The 19633-nt window shown below is 35.4% G+C and overlaps 1 protein-coding gene across 1 annotated transcript in view; it reads right to left on the bottom strand.

The window, feature by feature from the left end:
• LOC145288019 (stimulator of interferon genes protein-like) overlaps positions 1–19306 on the bottom strand; it is a 53354-nt gene extending 34048 nt beyond the window's left edge. Inside the window, exons 1-3 of the mRNA XM_080136020.1 lie at positions 19165–19306; positions 3153–3561; positions 1486–1584 (exon numbers count right to left, since the gene is read on the bottom strand). Of these exons, the coding sequence (XP_079992146.1) occupies positions 1486–1584; positions 3153–3561; positions 19165–19194 (538 nt within the window). The 5' untranslated portion in view covers positions 19195–19306. The remainder of the gene's footprint in view (positions 1–1485; positions 1585–3152; positions 3562–19164) is intronic.
• Positions 19307–19633: the final 327 nt, after the last annotated feature.

Raw genomic sequence — 19633 nt, 5'->3', positions numbered from 1 at the left:
GGCAAGCTTTTTAATCAGGTTTTGGCCGAAAATTAGGCTACCAGGGGGTCAAAGTTAAAAAGATTTGACCTTTGTGGTCTCTAGCAAACTATTAAGCCAATTTTAGGTCAAAACATTTTAAATTTTACATAAAGGGTAATCAGACATGCATCAAGCTTTTTAATCAGTTTTTGGGTGAAAATTTTGCTTCCAGGAGGTCAATGTTGAAAGAGTTTACCTTTGCGGACTGTACCAAACTCCTCCGCCAATTTTGGGTCTAAACACTTGAAATTTTAGATGTAGGTTACCTGGACACAAGTCAAACTTTTTAATATATATATTTTCATACTGCCAAGAAAATACAAAAAACAAACAAGAAAATACATAAGCACATAAAGTTATTAACAGTACATAGGGCTTAAGCAAATCTGGGCTGTATTGCTAATATAAATTGTCAATCCTCATCTAAAAAATTCAGAAACATGAAAATGTTATTATCTACCTTTTAATTTTTCCATTAGTTTTCTAAAATAATTATTTTCACTTGTGAATACATGTGGAACAAACTGTACTTCTTTTGGCAAGTTCTATCCATCAATATTATGCAGCAAAAATACCAAGGTGAGAAGTCCATAATCCAGAGTGTAATGTAAGGATTGGAGAATGAGGAACTTAATGAGGCAATCTTTGAGAGAATCCTCCGTAAAAATGATGAGAATGAAACGACTCTTTAGACTTTCGGTGCACAGGTTTTCCAGAATAAAACCATTTTCTTCATCTCTGTCTTTAAAATAACAGGAGAGACCTTCTTTTTCAATATGTTTAGTAATTTCAAGGGCAAATTCGATGTTTTCTTCCTTTTTCTCACAAAAGAGATGTTTCTAGTCTACCATTACTTTTATAGTAGGTGCTCAACTTCAATCAATGGTCTCCCCACCCCCGTAAAATTTTCACAACAAACACTAGTCTAGCTACAATAATTTTCTCTCACTATCTGACTAAAGCTAAACAAAAATTTCATGAGCAACGTTTCTTTTCTAAACATGTCCATCTGTGGAACATAATACCATGGGACTGCTTCCCAGCAAACTATAACATGGTAGTTTTTAAGTCTAATGTAAATAAGTTTTTGTTAAGCCGTTTTCTTAGATAAACCCTTCCAAAGATTCGCTATTACTGATCATGGCATTGTCTCACCGTCTACCTAACATTCATTAACCCTCATCTTTGAGCATCCTCCAGGCTTTAATGAGCAGTGATTCCTCCCACCCCCAAGTAAAAAAAAAAAAAAGAATAAAAAGCTATAATAATTAACTTGGCAACATGTATCATGTGTGGGCAACTTAAATGTGATCAACTCTCGCCTCAAACTCTTGCCTCGCTTACAAGGAGTTCACTGAATAAACGACTGGACCTTCAACTTCAGGTATCTATAATAGAAAAATTGAGTCAGGAGAAGAAGAAATTAGACAGTGAGTAACATGACAATATGAGATTGGTACTTACCTGGTAGAATTAATTTCAGGTAACCGTAATAGAAACTCCAGGCTAATCCAGATGATATATTTCCAACTGGTAATAAGTTGTCTATACTGACTTTTGGAGCTACAAGAAAAACAAAGGTTGTATTAGTGATTTTTTTTTCTAAGATTTGTGATAAGTTAAAGGGGAGAAATCGATTAGCATTAACAGTCTTGTAAAATTATAAAGGGGGGAAAAAAACAAAAACAAAAAAAAAACCCTCAAGTTTTTTTACATTTTCAGCATGTAGGGTTTTAAATTGTTATTTATCTAGTGGACCTCATTAGGATTTCTTGTTTTAACTAATAATCTCAGATAGTAGTAGTAGTAGTAGTAGTAGTAGTAGTAGTAGTAGTAGTAGTAACCATAATGATAAATAATATTTGGTTTAAAATCCAATAAGATCGCTTTTTTTTAAAAAACTGACTTCCAAACTAACCTATCTCTGACCAGGTTTTCATTCATCCCTCTTTCTCTAAAGTTTATTCTTATCACTTCCTCCCATGTTTTCTTTTACCTCTTCTAGTAAACTGAATCTGCTACCTCAACTGTTCTGCATCTAATACAAGAACTCACCCATTCTTTCAACATGGCCATACCATTAAAGTGTTCTCTTCTGCACACATCTTCCTATACTATCTAGATTTAATTTTTGTCTAAGGTCATCACATCTAAGCTTGTCTTTAAGATTCACATTACACATCCACCATTTTCGTATCATTTCTTTCACTGGGCAGATTTCACCTCGTTAGATCATCACGCTGCATACACATGCCTGATAGTCTTTTCCATTGGTCAACAGTGGTAACACTCTGCAGAATTCCCTTAACTTACTCCATACACACCTAATTCTTGCAATTCCATTATACTTTATGAGCACCCCAAAAACATTAGCCAAGTTGATCGGATCAGATAGTTTATTACATAATCGTTCTGATGTGAAAAAAAAAAAAAAATGGTTTTGACAAGCAGAATTAAAATCTAACTCTGGATGTTGGTCTAGTGTCATCTAATATTCTTGGGAAAAATATGAACTCCATTATTCAAATTGAGATCAATATGGAGGAAAATGAAGCAGAGCAAATGAAAACTTAAAATGCTATCAATTATTTGGATTATACACACTACTGTGCTGATCTTGATTGGTATTCACACAACGTTTCAGCCAATGTAACCTCCGACCTTCTTCAGGTGTATCTTGTTAAACCCAAAGAACCTTTCTGTCACAGAATTTCTAACGGAATCCTTTATTTAATCCAAATCCACAAGGACTTATGGCATAATAGCTAAAATACTAAGTAAAATTCAGTTCTAAGTGACAATCTCCCAGAGGTTGAAGGTTCAATCCTCAGTGTGGGCGATACTATGAATACAATTGCGAATTACTTGAGATTTTTACCTGGTTATGGCTGACAGAACAAAAGCATACTACTCTCCTGGATTAAATAAAGGACTCTGGTCAAAATTTTGTGCAGATTTTAGAGTTAAACAGAAAGATTTCCCCAATTTGACATAAAGAATGTCTGAGGTTACATCGGTCTAAATGTTTTGCAAATAACATTAAAAGATGAGAACAGTAGTTCAAATGATTCAAATATAAATTGTCAATCCTCATCTAAAAAATTCAGAAACATGAAAATGTTATTATCTACCTTTTAATTTTTCCATTAGTTTTCTAAAATAATTATTTTCACTTGTGAATACGTGTGGAACAAACTGTACTTCTTTTGGCAAGTTCTCTCCATCAATATTATGCAGCAAAAATACCAAGGTGAGAAGTCCATAATCCAGAGTGTAATGTAAGGATTGGAGAATGAGGAACTTAATGAGGCAATCTTTGAGAGAATCCTCCGTAAAAATGATGAGAATGAAACGACTCTTTAGAATTTCGGTGCACAGGTTTTCCAGAATAAAACCATTTTCTTCATCTCTGTCTTTAAAATAACAGGAGAGACCTTCTTTTTCAATATGTTTAGTAATTTCAAGGGCAAATTCGATGTCTTTTTCGCAATAAGCCACATAGACATCGTAGCCCTTAGATGGATTTCCAAAGTGGTACACCTGAGAAAACAAAGAATAAAGAATTAATTCTAAGGAAAAAAAAAAAAAAATACAAACAAAAAACAAACAAGAAAATACAAAAAAACAAGAAAATACAAACAAAAAACAAACAGGAAAAAACAAACAAGAAAATACAAACAAAAAACATATGCAAATCAATTGGTAATATTAAGAAATTGAAAGGGACGATATTAAAATTAGTGTTGGAATGATTAATTGAAATTCGAATTTTTGTGGGTACAGGAATCAGAAAATTGTGTACCTATTTTCCCATGCCAAAAAACGATTGCTTTAATTTTATTTGAAAAACAATTTTCCTTTCTTGGTATGGGACATTCCATGCCAAATCATCCAGGCCACTTCACCACCCTCAGAATTTTTTATTCTTTTGACTCCTCTAAGATATACATAAGTTATGATGAACTGCCAAATTTCAGACCCAGCAATCAATGGGAACCCTGTTTTTGAGCCCAGCCAAAATAAGGCCAAGTGGCCGAAAAAGAACTGTTGCAATGCGTCGTGACAGGACTACCCATCATTACAAAATTATAAATTTTTTTAAAAAGTATTTAGTTTCTGGCCTAGAAAATTGTACCAAGTAGGGTTTTTTGACCGAGGAATCTGAAAATCAACCTTAGAAAGCTGGGGGAGTTCATCTTGGGGGACTTTTTTGCCCATTAATATGCCGAGACAGCTTCCACGGGAACCCCTGAAAGGGCATAACTATGTATTCCTGGAGGACTCCCCAGTTAAAATCATTTGTTTCTGCGATGCATCTAAGCATGCTTACGGATTCTCTTTATATGCAAAACAAGGGACTCAGTGTTCCTTGATATTCACCAAAGCTAAGGTGGCTCCCATTAAAGGGAAATAACTCCCTACATTAAAATATGTGGGTGTAGATTTTACTGGACATTTTCTTTGCCAAAAATAATCAGGACGTCAAAATGTATGTCCTATTGTTTACTTGTATGACTGTGTGCTATACATCTGGAATTACTGCCAGACATGACCACATGCTCATCCTTATTGGCTTTTATTAGGTTCACCAACTTATTCAGTGTGCCCACCGATGTGTATTCCGACAATGCTAAATCATTCTTAGTGTCAGGTATTATATTGTCAGACGTATTTGTCTCCGACGAATTTAAAGAACATTTCAAATCAACCACTATTGTTCATTATACCATTCCCCTTTACTCCACTTGGCATGGGGAAGCATGGGAAAGATTGATTAAAAATGTTAAACAATGTCTGTCAAAGTTGTTGGGTAGGAGGAAAGTCGGTTATTTTGATTTCCTAACCACCCTAAACATAAAACGGCAGCCCCCCCCCCCCAAAAAAAGGGGGCCATAAAGTGGGTGCATTTCTTCATACCTTGGAAACTACTTGTTTCCTGGAATTTTAAATGTTAGTGGTAATTTTAAAGGATTTTTAGCGGGTGGAAACAAAGCCCCCCCCCCCACCAAAAAAATAATTCGTGGCCACAAAGTAGGTGCTCATTTTACGTTAAATTATTATAGAAGAGTGATCCCTCACTTTTTGGAAACTAACATTTCTTCATATTTTGGAAACTACTAGTTTGCCATAATTTTAAACATTATTTTCATTTTCAGCACCCCGTAAACCTATCTGTCAATGGGCTTTTGGTCCATGTAAGGGCAACCCTATATACCAAGAGGCTCTCACTATCCAGCTCCCATTTCCCACCTCTTGGGAGCTGGTCCCCTTTTCCCTTTCCCTCCCCACATTAAAAAAAAAAAACCGGCCTCATACCTAATTTGCTCTCGTGGGGAAGCAAATGAATACAACCCCCGAAAACCTATCCGAGTGGTAATTTTAAAGGAATTTTAGAGGATAGAATGATTCTTCATATTTACCTAGGTAAATTATTAGCAGGAAAATTGGTGCAAGTCCAGATTAGCACTTGTGGCGATAAACTCAAAAATATATAGTTAAATGGAATGTGTAGAAGGTGATACAATGCAGAGGTAACGGAAAGACACAAGCTGAAGCAGGTGAGAAAGTTTTTTTTTTTTTTTTTTTTTACACAGTGATCACCACTTATCAAGGCCCGGAAGCCACTCAGGGATAAGGGTTATTGCAAGTACATTACGTTAGTGTGGAGATTTGATGAAGTGTTTACTTAAGGGGGCGGTTCATTAGGAATTTGTTAACATTGGACTTGAAGACATCCAGGTTGTAGTCAGGTGGGAAGCAGGCAGACGGAACAGAGTTCCACAGGCGTGCAGTTCTAAGAAAGAAGCTTTGTTCATGGAATCCGCGTTTTGATTTAGGCACAGATATAGAGTGGGGGAAATTTTTCACAGTGGATTCAGCTAGACGGGTGTTTTTCGTGAAAGATTGGCGAGGGGGGACCAGAGATTGGAGTTCAGACGAGCACCTGCCATGGAAATAATGATAAAACAAGGATAGGCTCTCAACGTCTCTTCTGTGGGAGAGAGGTTGCAGGGTAGAGAAAAGGGCATCCCTCACTAAGCCACAAAGTCTATTTTGTATTCTGTCAAGACAGGATAGGCTGTTTTTAGCAGCTCCTGCTCAGATATTGCAGCAGTATTCCATCCTTGGACGTACTTGGCTTTTATATAGATAGAGAATTGCATCAGTAGTGAGATATCTTCTGGAGCGGTAGAAGGATCCCACCATCTTTCCAGCGACCTTGGCAACAGACTTGATGTACATGTTCCATTTTAGATCAGGAGTAAAGGTCAAACCCAGAAGCTTGTCAAAACACGGGGCCTCACCCAGACGAGAGCCATCCATCACAATTGATGCCAGATGGGGATCAGAGCGTTGATGATGTAAGGATAGGAGTTTGGTTTTGGATGCATTAAAAGGTAACCAGCCACATTTTCCCCCACTGAACCACGCGCTCGAGATCAGAGAAGAGAGAATCAGAGAGAACTTTGTCATTTACAGCCTTTGATGTGTTGCCATAGATGGTCGTGTCATCAGCATAGATGTCAACGAATGATTTAAGTATGTGTTTAGGGAGGTCATTGATGTAGATCAGGAAGAGAGTTGGGCCTAGGATTACCCCTGAGGGACTCCAGCATTTATATTGCAGGCCTCCGATTTTTGTCCATAAATTTACAAATACATGTGTACATATTCATATATTTCTTATACACATTATATTTAATTTGCATTGTGGTTATTATATAACACGGATATACCACCAGACCGACTTTCCCAGGTAATCACGATGCAAATATAAATATAATGGGAATAAGAAATATATGAATATGTACACATGTATTTATAATTTGTATTAATAAAACTTTCTCACCTGCTTCAGCTTGTGTCTTTCCGTTACCTCTGCATTGTACCGCCTTCTACATATTCCATTTAACTACATACTGTACAATGGTCAAGTAAACTACATCCACCTCTTATCTAAAATATATATCGGGGTCAGTAGAAGAAATGAAATGGTCTCATGTCGATGAGGCCATGTATAGAGAGGCTTATAGTATGAAAAGCGAAAAAAAATACTATATAATTTTAAAATATTTTTAGAGCATGTTTATGGAAAATTTGGTAATTAAAAAAATTCCTAATAAGCTTGGGGGAGGGCATGTTTTGCTCAATGGAAATCTAACTTTTTTTTTATTTTTGAATAAAAAATAATTAAAACAAAAACAGTCGTGGCCTCATTGAGTAGTTTTTGTTTTATTCAAGAAAATAAGAAGGTACTCATGCACTTAATGATCCGTATTGAAATAAAAACCTTATTTAGAAAGCCGTTCTTAACATGGGGACGGGAGGGTGCTATTCTGCACTTTCACCTAACAATTTGATAAAAACAGATATCATAAAACTTTAATCAAACTTGAAAATACTATTTAAAAAAATAGCACGGATACTAGCACCAAATAAAATCTCACTGTTTTTAAAGCACCGATGACATTCCGTGACAGGTAGATACATGAAGGTTTTTGTTTATTTTTGTTTATCGCCACAAGTGCTAATCTGGACTTGCACCAATTTTCCTGTTAATAATTACCTATAATTATAATCTCCGGCCAAAAAAAAAATATATCTATAATATAAAAAAAAAGCATAACAAAATAATCCGAAAAGCGCAAAGTTCAAGCAAAAAAACACGCAAAGATTCTTTTCTTTCTTTTCAGATTAATAAACGCTTCCTCAAACATGTTGCGTACAACATCGGAGCCGGTGGGTATTTTGCTCAGCCATTGAATGTTTGGGATTTTTTTTTTTTATATAATTTGGTAGCTTAGTGACCATTCGATAATAATCTGCAAAAAATAGACAAAAAAAAAAAAAAAAAAAATCGGTACTTGTACAGTTTAATCAAAACATTAAAAAATTAAAATATCAAAAAAAAAAAAAAAAAAAAAGGTTATATTGCACGTATCCGTTATGGAACGAAGTTCTCCGGAAAAATTTCACTTAATTTCATCAAGTAATTTTTGTTTTTTTTTTTTTTTTACAGAAGAAAAAAAAAAAAACTTATGATATCGAGAGCACAAGGTTCGATTTTTAGCAAGAAAAGGTAGTATTAAAGATGGGGAGGGAGTGTCGGAACTTTAACTGGAGTTATCTCCCCATGGCGTGTTTAACAAATTCCATAATGCTGACTTCAACGCGCTCTCATAAGAACGTGTTTGGTACTCCTTGGGCGTTGAGTTCCATGGCGACCAGCAGAAAAATTTAATGGGTAAATGTTTACTTTAACTACAACAGAACACCTACCGATAAAATTTGTTTTTTTTGAAGGTTTTCGGGGTCACTGATAATGAAGCTAATATTCAAACCCGTCGCAAATTTACCATTTGCATGGTATAAACCCCTGAACCCTCTCACTATTTTGTGCCAACTCCCCGCCATCGTTTATGCTATTCTTAAATGATACGTTCACGCATGGACGCGCGTACGAGGGCGACCCCCCCCCTGCACCGCCCTACCCTCCAATGTAAACAGAATTTTTGTGAAAACTTAAACAGTTGTTCTGCTCGGTGTATGTCGGCTCGTTACTTACGGAAAAACGGTAAATTAAACTGCAGAAGCACCTGTTAAATGTTGTACAAGTTTTATAATTATAAAAAAAAAAAAAAACTTAGAAAAAAAAAAAATAAATAAAATAAATAAATAAAAAAACGAAAAATAAAAATGCTTTTGTACCTATTTACAATGCCTCCCCACGAGACAGAGTTAGACTACAGCGTCGTTTTTTAATGTGGAGAAAAGGTACAAAAATAAAACATTGTCTCAGTCGTGAAGGACTGCTCCTTCATCGAAAGAGAACAAGAAATGGAAGTGTAGCATCTGAAGAACAGATACTACACTTTGAGGTATTTATTTGCTTCCCCACTCAGCAAATTAGGCACAAGGCCGATTTTTAAAGTGAGGAGTGAAGGGGAAATGGGGACCAACTCCCCGGGGAGTAGGGGAGCTGGATAGTGACAATTGGTATGAAGGTCTTATATGTGGGGTTGCCCCCACATATGGTCTTTGCTTGCAGTATCTGCCGGAACAGATACTACACTTACTTAATTTTTTTTAGCTCAATTTTTTTTAATTGAGCCATTATGGAGTTTATGTAACACAGAAAAATCAACCCCATTTTGTTTTTGAAAACTTTCTTGTTATTTTAAATGTCTGCTAAAAAATTCTTCCGCGATGTGACAAGTCACCTTACTGCGAACGCATCATGTAAGAATAGCATAAACGATGGCGGTGAGTTGGCACAAAATAGTGAGAGGGTTCCAGGGTTAATACTATGCAAACGGTAAATTTGCGACAGGTTTGAATATCAGATTCGTTGTCAGCGACCCTGAACCCCCCCCCCCCCAAAAAAAAAATACTCGATCAAATTAAATGAATTTTTTTCTCGGAGATCTTCAGTCCAAAACGGATATGTACAATATAACCGTTTTTTTTTTTTTCGATATTTTCATTTTTTAATGTCTTGATTTAACTGTAGAAGTACCAAAAATTCCGCTTCCATACGTACACTCTATTTACATATAATTAGCACTTTTCCGCCGTTCAACAACCACTTATTTTGGTAATTTTTTTACAGACCATTTTTTATTTTTCTGTGTAAACAATGTCATGCTAGAGAATAAAACGAAATTCTCTAATGATATAATAGTTAAGTTGAAAAAAAAAAAAATACAGAATAATTTAAGAAATAGTTTACTGGCATTGCAGCATGTACACCGTTTTTCTTAAATTCGGGTCCCTTATATCCGGGTTACACAGACACTATAATTCTGTAGTGAACTACTACTATGATGCTGCTACAGTATGCTTCCCTTATTTCTCTCTTTCTCCCTACTCTTCTACTTTTCCCTTCCTTTCTTCTCTCAATGTTACCAGAGGTTTCAGCCAATCGGAATAGAGGACTGTCCTGGAGGGAGATACAAAGAAGAAATCTGTCTCAGGTTTCCCTGGGTAAAGACTTTTATCAAAGAAATGTACCATCCTTTTTGTACCCCTATATCTTGGAAACTTTTATAAAACATCAATCCTAAAGTCTTGTCACAATTATAACCCGATGTTTTCTTTTCCACAACCGTTCATTTTCAGCACTCTTGTTCTCTAAATTCGGAGGTGCCCCAAAAAGGGAACCGACCGAAATGGTGACGCTTTTTCAAACGTCGTTAAAATCTATGGCAACCGCCATAATTCTTATTTAATTGCCTCCCCCCTGAGGGCAAAATTAGACACAAGATCGGTTTTTAATGTGGAGAAAATCTAGCCTCTCACCCCAAAAAATAAAAAAAGTAGGCACTCTGTATTATAACAAAAAAAATAAAAATTACTTCCATCAACAAGGATTTCTCCTTTACTCACCAAAGACAGAATAGACCAAATGTAAAGCATCAGAACAGATACATTTGTTTTTAGATAATGACAAAGGAAAAGTTACACATACTGTTATCGTTTTAATTTGTTTTCGCTTAGTAAATCCTAAATTACCTAAAAATGTAAAAAATTATTTTATGTGACAAGGAATTTTGGAACCTCCTACAGAGAAGAAAACCCGGCAAGAATACCCCGGACATGCAACGCGGCATGCTTCTGAAATCCATCTGTGTGTCTACGGTTTGCACACAAATATGGAAGGAGAGAAATTTCTAAAAGGATTTTAAACAAAAAGAGAAAAAGAAAAGGCACGTGCCTGACTGGCTTTCAATTTGTGAGTACGCTCCTAAAATTTACTACATATGAGAATGTGATTAGAAACTACTATTTTGAATCTTATTATTGTATTTGTTCATGGATACGACATCTTCATTATGAGAACTAGTGTTATTTTTTTCGTTATATGTTACCTTGGCGTTTTTTGAATTTAATGCCTGCAAATGGAAAAATTTGCAACTGATTTTATTGTGAATAAAATCTCTTCCTCGTTTCAAAGCAAGACCTTTATATCTTATTCTTTACCCCCCCCTCTTTTATTTCATGCTGTCATTTTTTTTCAGGTTAGTTACTTTAGCGTCAAATTTATCTGGAAGCAATATAAAATTCTGACATTTTGCAAATTTCTCCCCTTTATGTAAAAGTAGTTTGGAAAATTTCTGCTTTTATTTAGATGCATTTTGCAAATTATTTTCCCCTATTAAATGCATTTAGCAAATTTTTTATTCCCTTTTTTTGGGACACTTTGAAAATTAAGTGTACCTTTTTCTAATCGAGATACACTTTAATTCCTTTTCTTTCAAGTTAGGATTAAATTTAACCTCTTGAAATTTCTGTTACCTCCGCTACCTGACACTATCAACTTGTCTCTTAGATTCGTACAACTACTGTGAATTTCTTCTGTTATTTAAAGGCATTTTCCAAATTTATTTCCCCTTATTTAGAAGCATTTTGTAAGTTTACTGCTTTTATTTTAAGTCATTTTATAAGTTTTCTTCCGTTGTTTAAAGGTATTTAGCAAATTTATGTCCCTTACTTCAGAATACTTTTCAAATTAAGTATATCCTTCCTAGGTCGAGACCCGTTTTATTCTCATTTTGTCAATGCGTTACTTAGCTAGGGTTAAATACACTCCTATACTGGCCCACTTGTTGACTCTTTGTGTAACCTCTCCGCACCCCACATCTGTATTTAGAGCCAGTCCGTATAGATATTTCAGCTACTAAATTCCCTTTCCACTTAAGTTGTAACTTGGCGAGTCTCTCAACGCCCCTGTAAGAGATGCGACAACTACTATGTTCTGAGTTTAGAAAACGTGTAATGTAATTTTGTATGTTTTGAATATTCGACATTTTTCGCCTCACTAAAAATTCCCCAAATTAACATAATACGTCTGTACAGGGACTGAAATGTTATATTTAGTTTATTCCTGAATTTAGCATTTTTATGTACGTCTAATGTCTTTATTTATATCCGTCTAATATATTTTACGTACGCCTAGCGCACAATTTTTCATATATTTTTCTTAATAAAAAGATTAAGCAATACGTATATACTTTCCATTTTCTCCCCTTTAGAATTGAAGTTGTAACTTTCGTAAGCCTGTTTCAAAATATAATTTACATTTTACTCGCATTAGTTGAATTTCTATGGGTATTGCGATTTAGGTTGGGAAAAACCATAGCATTTTCTGTCCCTAGTCAGTGAATAAGAAACCTTACTAGACTAAGGTAATTTTATTTTTCGTCCTAATCCAGCATGTTCGATATTTTTTGGAAGCTGGATTTTCCCCACTTTAAGAAACGACTTTTATCTAACTATACCCTCGTGGAGAGCCTAGTAAATAGAGACGCTGTATCCGAAACCGGTGTTAGTTATATGTTCATATTTTTCTCCAATATATATATAAAACAAAAGGGAATAAGTATATATTCTATCTTAATTTGTAATGAACACGTGCGTTCTCTCACATTGTACTTGTGAATTAACCGAACGATAGCATCACAGATATTATGTGTTGAAGTCTACTTTACCTAAAACTTGTTGAATTCGCATGTGTGCGATTACTTTTGTATTTTATTGTAGGAAAGGATTTCTTATACATTGAAGATATTTATAATTTTCAATAGTGAGTTCATACCCATTTGCTTTGCGGACTGTGTTATTCTAAGAGCTTGTGAAAAAACAAGTTCCCTTTTTCTTTGCTTAGCCCGTATTTGCATTTGGTTATTTGGATTCTTTCGAAGATACACATGTGACATTAGTGGCATGTACCCTCCCCTGACGTAGTTGTATATTTAAACTCCCTTCCCACTTTTTTCCTAGGTTACTTTTCAGTGAGGATATTGCTATAAAAGTGTTAAACATTATTCATTTTCTAGTCTATTAACTTCCATATAGAAGTTTGTATTTTAAATACACTTAATTTTAATTTTGAGCCATAGTGACCCTTTTAATTTGTAACTGGAGACTGTATCCCTTGATATTTTTACTGCTCAATATGCTGTATTGGTCTTGTTTTGTTTGTGCTATGAGGAGGGAATTTTATGCAAATACTTTTGTAACCTTTGTGTGTGCATTTTTATGTGTATAATTTTTGAATGGCTATTTTGTATTTGTTTGGATTTAGTCCATATTTTTGAAGAAAAAAAAAACGCTGCACAATGTTGGTCACTCATTCTTCCAGATTCCTTGTAAGGAAACGAAAGTTTTATTTAGGGAAGATTATCGTCGTCTTAGATTTATTGCGGTTACAGAAGGAATTACCTAAGCCTTATTTTATAACAATGAAGGCTGATGTTGATGAATGGTTATCATCGGTAGATAATATAACTGAATTGTTTGGTGACCATTCCTTGCATGAGGACGTGGACTGTTTGCTTGTAGAAGCGGATGCTGTTAATGCTTTAGTGTTCTCGTCCCAGGTTCGATTCATTCTCTCGAAGTTGGCAGATGGTGTGGAGTGTGATTCCTTGTGTAACCCTGTGATATTTGAAACTCCTAGGGAGATGCTTGGTGAGTTACCGACTACTAAGCCCGAATGTCCAGACTCTGAAAACTGTTTGCTGAGTGCTGGCAAGTTTGGCTTGGAAAATATTGCATCACAGTCTGAAAGCGGTGTTGCAAGTGCCACTTCAGAGGATCTGCGTAGTTAGGCGCTTAAGTTTGATTTTTCTGGCAGGCAGTCTGCCTGTAGTATTTTAAAGAAAAATGTATTGGGAGTGAGATTCCCTGGTATCATGAATGATACCACTCGTGTCCACGACTTGTTAAGTGTGGGCATGAATATTGTGAAATTTATGGGGGGATTTCCATGGGATGTTGGAATTGTTTTGCACTCTAACCATGTGAGTTCAAAAACTCGCATATGTAGTTATTTACCGCAACTTTGTCAGAATAATGACGAATGTAGTCATGACGGTGAGATATTACTCAGCTTATGTAGTTCTGACAATTGTCAGTGGTTGAAGGACAGGAGTCAATCCTGTGAGAAAGTGCAAATTTTGTGCACTTCTTTAAGTGCTAATGTTAGCACTGGGAGAGAAATTCTCCATCAAGGGTATAGGGCAGAAAGCACTATATCCACCTGTGAACGTATAAAAACCAAGAGGAGAATGGTTTTTGAAGAGTTACGTGAACTCAAGTTCGACTGGGGCATCCAGATTCAGGTTGAGTGTAACTCGATAAAGAATCCCATGATTGATCCTGTCGAATATGCTGACTACATAGCGTGTAGTTCAGCTTCTCTGAGTTCCTACGAGAGTGTAGGATATGTTGTTCAGAGATCGCTTGCAGAACCTTCATTCTATGAAGCTGCTCCTTTAAGTAGAACGTTTCCTGTTTTGGAGTCACATGCAGGTGTTATTGTGTTTAAATGTTTTGAAGATCTGCCTTGACGTAGCTTACTGCAGTATTGCAAGAGCTATCGAAGTCAAGCTCGATTTGTCCTGGGGTGTTTCTGAGGCACTCAGGACCATCTTATACTTAGTTGGGAGTGTGAGTTTTCTGATGCTGAGATGTTTTTTGCAATGCTGGACTCAAGAAGATTGGATCTCCCCTTGATAGGAGTCTTCCATAAGTATTACCTAGGTGTTTTTGACACCTACACTCAACTTTATTTGTTTGGTTATATGTATATAGCTATGCAAACGTTTAAAACTGTAATCGCCTTGCATAATTTGTGCAGGATTTGTGTTTCAGTTTTATTTCATTCCACCAAGTTGAAGAACTCATCAAAGCATAGGGTTGATTGGATTTATCCCTCTTGTAGCACCAGTGTTGATCTCACTGGGCTCTTGTGGTTACGAGGGAGCTGAGATATTTTGGTGTTCGCCAGAGATAATATAAGGATGAGGAGGTTGGATGGTAAATTATGTGAACTCCTCAAGCCTTTATACTCTCTTATATGCAAATAGTTAATTATCTGGCGAAATATTCTCAGTTCAAACTTCTGTTGCAATCTTGCATCTAATCATTAGTTTTAAATTTATGAATCTGGTTAGGTACTCTGTTCAAACCTAAAGCATAAAGGTTTTCGTAATTGTCTGTATTTTTAAGACCATTGTCTCCTAGACCAGGTGAACTCAATAAGACCATCGATACAGTTCACAATGGAAAAAGAAAAAGATAACCAACTGGCCTTCCTTGATATACTCATATCACACACAGAGCATGGGTTTAAGACATCCGTATATCGCAAGCCTACCTTCACCAGACAATACCTAAACTTCAACTCCCATCACCCATACAGTATCAAACATGGAATCGCACGCTGCTTACAACATCGAGCAGAGACAATAAGTAGCGACACCATTACATACCACCAAGAAATGGTCAGGTTGAAGAATACCCTCCGTCGTAACAACTACCCCGATAGCATACTATCCACCAGACGTGTTAATAGTATAAGAGAGGAGAATGAAACCCAAAAACCTCCAACGGTCTGCCTACCATACATACGAGGCATCTCCGAAAAGATTCAGAGAATATGTGCCACCTACAACATCAGGACAGTATTCAAAAGCGAGTCAACACTCAGACGACACCTGGTACGAGTGTAGCCCCGCATGGATGAAAACATGACCAAAAACTGCATATACTCCATCCCATGCAGTTGCAGAAAGGTTTAAAAGGGTGAAACATGCCGCCCCCTTAAAGTAAGGGTGGAAGAACACCGAAAAGCGGTAACTAAAGGGGAGACGGAAAAATCGGGTATAGCCAACCATGTCTGGGATGAAGTAAAAATAATAAACAGAGAGACCCACTGGAAAGTGAGAAAACTTAAAGAAACAGCTCACATGCTCAGACATAACAACCTACTGAGCAAACCAAGCATAGAGCTGAATGCAATTTGGACACCTCTAATAGAGAGAGAAAACTTTGAATAACAACATAGGTTTAACATTAACAAAAACCAACTAAGAATTGTCCTAGTGACATATGGCCGAGTGGTCCTAGACGTTGTATCAAAGTTTACAGTTACCCAAAGGTGCGGAGTTCAATCCTGAACGAAGGCAGTGAAAAAGTAACATTGAAAACAGAGAATCAGCAACTATGTCCCAAAGCCTAGCTGGAGTCCGAACACGGTACCCCCGTAATAATAATAAAGGGTTGGGTTCGAGACTCCTAACAAACAGTTCACCTGACGAAGGCCGGAGGGCAAAACGGCCGAAACGTTGTGACAATAACAACCAAGATGAGGAAGTCAGTCCGACAATCTCAATCAATGAAGGTTTTCATGTGAATTTTTATAGAATAAGCCTATTTGAATTTTTCTGCTTTTTTGTTCTGATGTGTGTTTCCTGGAGTTCTTCTGACCATGCATTGTGTGGTATATGCATATATATAAAGAAAAAATTTGTATTATAATATTTACAGGTGTCATCCAACTGTAGGTTGACTGCCATTTCCTGTTCGGGGAGAATGTTGGAAGTTTTTTTTTGTACCAATAATAGTGCATCCCCCCCTGTTTACATTTATTATTTTTTATCTGGTTCTTGTACTTGATTTTTTGTATTTTGTATCTTTGATTCTTAGTTTCGTACATTTTGGGTTTGTATGAAACTCCCTTTAATTTGAAGGAAAGAGAAATGCTAGTTCTGTGATGACGTCACGAGCCCAGCGCGAGATTCGCTCCCTTTTGAATTTCCGCCGACGTGGAGATTGAACGTGTTCATTGCCCACCACAGACAAGGAATTTTGAAGCGTCCTTCCAACAAGAAGGCCTGGCAAGAATATCCCAGGCATGCGATGAGGCATGCTTCAGAAAACTATCTACATTGCTACGTTTTGCACGTAATTTGAAGGAGTGTAATTATTTTTAAAAAGTTAAAAAAAGACCTTATTTTACGTGACAAGGAATTTTGGAACCTTCTACAAAGAAGAAAACCCGGCAAGAATACCCCGGACATGTGACGAGGCATGCTTCTGATAACTATCTATGTGGCTCTGGTCTGTACGTATTTAGGAGTGTAATTTAAAAAAAATACCTTATTTTACATGAAAAGGAATTTTGGAACCTCCTACAAAGAAGAAAACCCGGCAAGAATACCCCGGACATGCAACGCGGCATGCTTCTGAAATCCATCTGTGTGTCTACGGTTTGCACGCAAATATGGAAGGAGAGAAATTTCTAAAAGGACTTTAAACGAGAAAAAAAGAAAAAAGAAAAAGGCACGTGCCTGACTGGTTTTCAATTTGTGAGTACGCTCCTAAAATTTACTACATATGAGAATGTGATTAGAAACTACTATTTTGAATCTTATTGTTGTATTCGTTCATGGATACGACATCTTCATTATGAGAACCAGTGTTATTTTTTTTTCATTTATGTTACCTTGTGTTTTTTAAATTTAATGCCCGCAAAGGGAAAAATTTGTAATTAAGTTTATTGTGAATAAAATCTCTTCCTCGTTTCAAAGCAAGACCTTTATATTTTATTCTTTACCCCCCCCCTCTTTTATTTCATGCTGTCATTTTTTTTTCAAGTTAGTTACTTTAGCGAACTTATCTGGAAGCAAGATAAATTTCCGACAATTAATAATTTAATAAACAACCCATATCATAATCAAATTTAACTTTTAAATTTTAACTTCAAAACTAGATGAAAAAATATAATGTTACCAAAGGCAAGATAAATTACTCTTTTAAAAAACGAATGAAGAAATGTTAGTTTTAAAAAGTTTACGTTCATTTTACGTTAAATTATTATAGAAAAGTGATCCTCCACTTTTTAAAACTAACATTTCTTCATATATTGGAAACTACTCGTTTGCCGTAATTTTAAACGTTATTTTCGTTTTCAGCGACCCCGAAAACCTTCCAGAGTGGTAATTTTAAAAGAATTTTCAAGGGTGGACTGGAGTAATTCTTCATATTTACCTTTTTTTAATTGAATTGTTAGGTGAAAGTACAGAATAGTTACAATACACCCTCCCTTCCCCATGTTAAATAATAGGTTTCTAAATAATAGCGTTAAAAAATAGCTCGGGTCGTAAAGTGCAGGAGTGGACTCTGCAGGAGCAGGAGTACCTATAAAAGGTAACGCCGGATCGGAAAAAGAGCTCAAAATGAAAATAAAATAAATTCTCAGCTCAAAATAAGAAATGGGAGAAAAAAAAAAAAGTTAAACGGGAGAAAAAAAGGAGCTCAAAATGAAAGAAAAATAAAACAAATTATTTTTACAATTGTAGCCGTCCGTATTATAAGATTTGTGTGACGTCACTTCCAAGGTAAATAAAGAAGTGCGGCGGAGCGTCAGGATAACCCTAGTTTTCGCCCGGCAGACAAGAACGCCCTAAAATAACATTATTTAGAGAGCCATTCTTAACATTGGGAGGGAGGATGTTTTGTAAGTTTTCTGTACTTTCACCTAACAATTCAATAAACAAATATACCGTAAAAATAGAATTTAACTTGAAAACACTATTAAACAACAAAAAATAAATAAATAAAAGAAAAGGTGCTTCTGCATTTATCAATCAAGGTGTGCCCGGTGGATGACGGGAAGAAGCGGCGCTTCTTCCCGTCATCCACCGGGCACACCTGATTAACTTTATGGAAATCGCGAATTTATAAATGCAGACTTATCAAAATAAAATACAAATAAAAATAACGCAGTAAATGCTCAAACACCTGATTTTTGTTCAGTTTTTACAAACACTTGTCTCCCTTTTTATTTGATATTGTTTTCGATAGTAATTTTGGTATTTATGCATTGCAAAATACGGGCCGTGCTGAAATAACGACATTTCTAAAAACGCATTCTTAACCTGGGAGGGAACATTTCGTAAGTATTTTGTATAAACAAAACATAAAAGATATCATAAAACTTAAATTTAACTTGAAAATTCTGTTAAAAAAAAAAATAGCACGGTTTGTATACTGCATAAGTTCTATAGTTTTAATTTGCGTTTCTGTTTGCACCCAATTAGTATTAATCTCAAGAAAAGATTTAAAATAATTACGTTTTTTGTTTATTTTTTAGCTTTATTCTAAACATACAAAGAGTTTAAAGTTTCGCCAGTACGGACATCTGCAATCCAAACATTGCTTTTAAAAATGAAAGTTTCGATTAAAAAAAAAAAAAAAAAAAAAAGACATATTTTCTTATTGTTCTGAAAATATTTTACTAAATTTGCGTAACAATTAAAGTATTAGTAAAGAATAAAGTTTGGAAGTATAACTTACTTTGTCATGTAAGGATCCGATCGCTTCCATCTTGAGTACAGTTATGGTCACGGAAAGACAAACGCGTTTGTTTTTAAATAAATTGTATAACAGGATGTGTCAAGTTGAGTGGGTGTTAGGGCGACATAATATGGAAATAAACTTTCCGAATTTCATACTAAGTGGGTGGCTGGTTAAGATAATACATTTTTTAATTTATATATATATATATATATATATATATATATATATATATATATATATATATATATATATATATATATATATATGAACTTTCAGCATTAATTCATGCAAAGTGAATTTAAATGTAGGCGAAATCGACATTTAGGGGTCCTAAACAATTGTAGTTTTTTTTTTTTTTTTATGTTCGCTGTCATAAAAAACATTTCAAAGTTGATTCCAACAAGAATAAAATTTTAAAAGGCATAAAAAAATATATATGCCCTTCCCTAACTAACTAACCCTAAGT

This window comes from Euprymna scolopes, chromosome 11 (assembly GCF_053919585.1).
Source record: "Euprymna scolopes isolate OS-2025 chromosome 11, ASM5391958v1, whole genome shotgun sequence".
Classification (NCBI taxonomy): domain Eukaryota; kingdom Metazoa; phylum Mollusca; class Cephalopoda; order Sepiida; family Sepiolidae; genus Euprymna; species Euprymna scolopes.
This window is presented reverse-complemented; position numbering and strand designations above follow the sequence as displayed.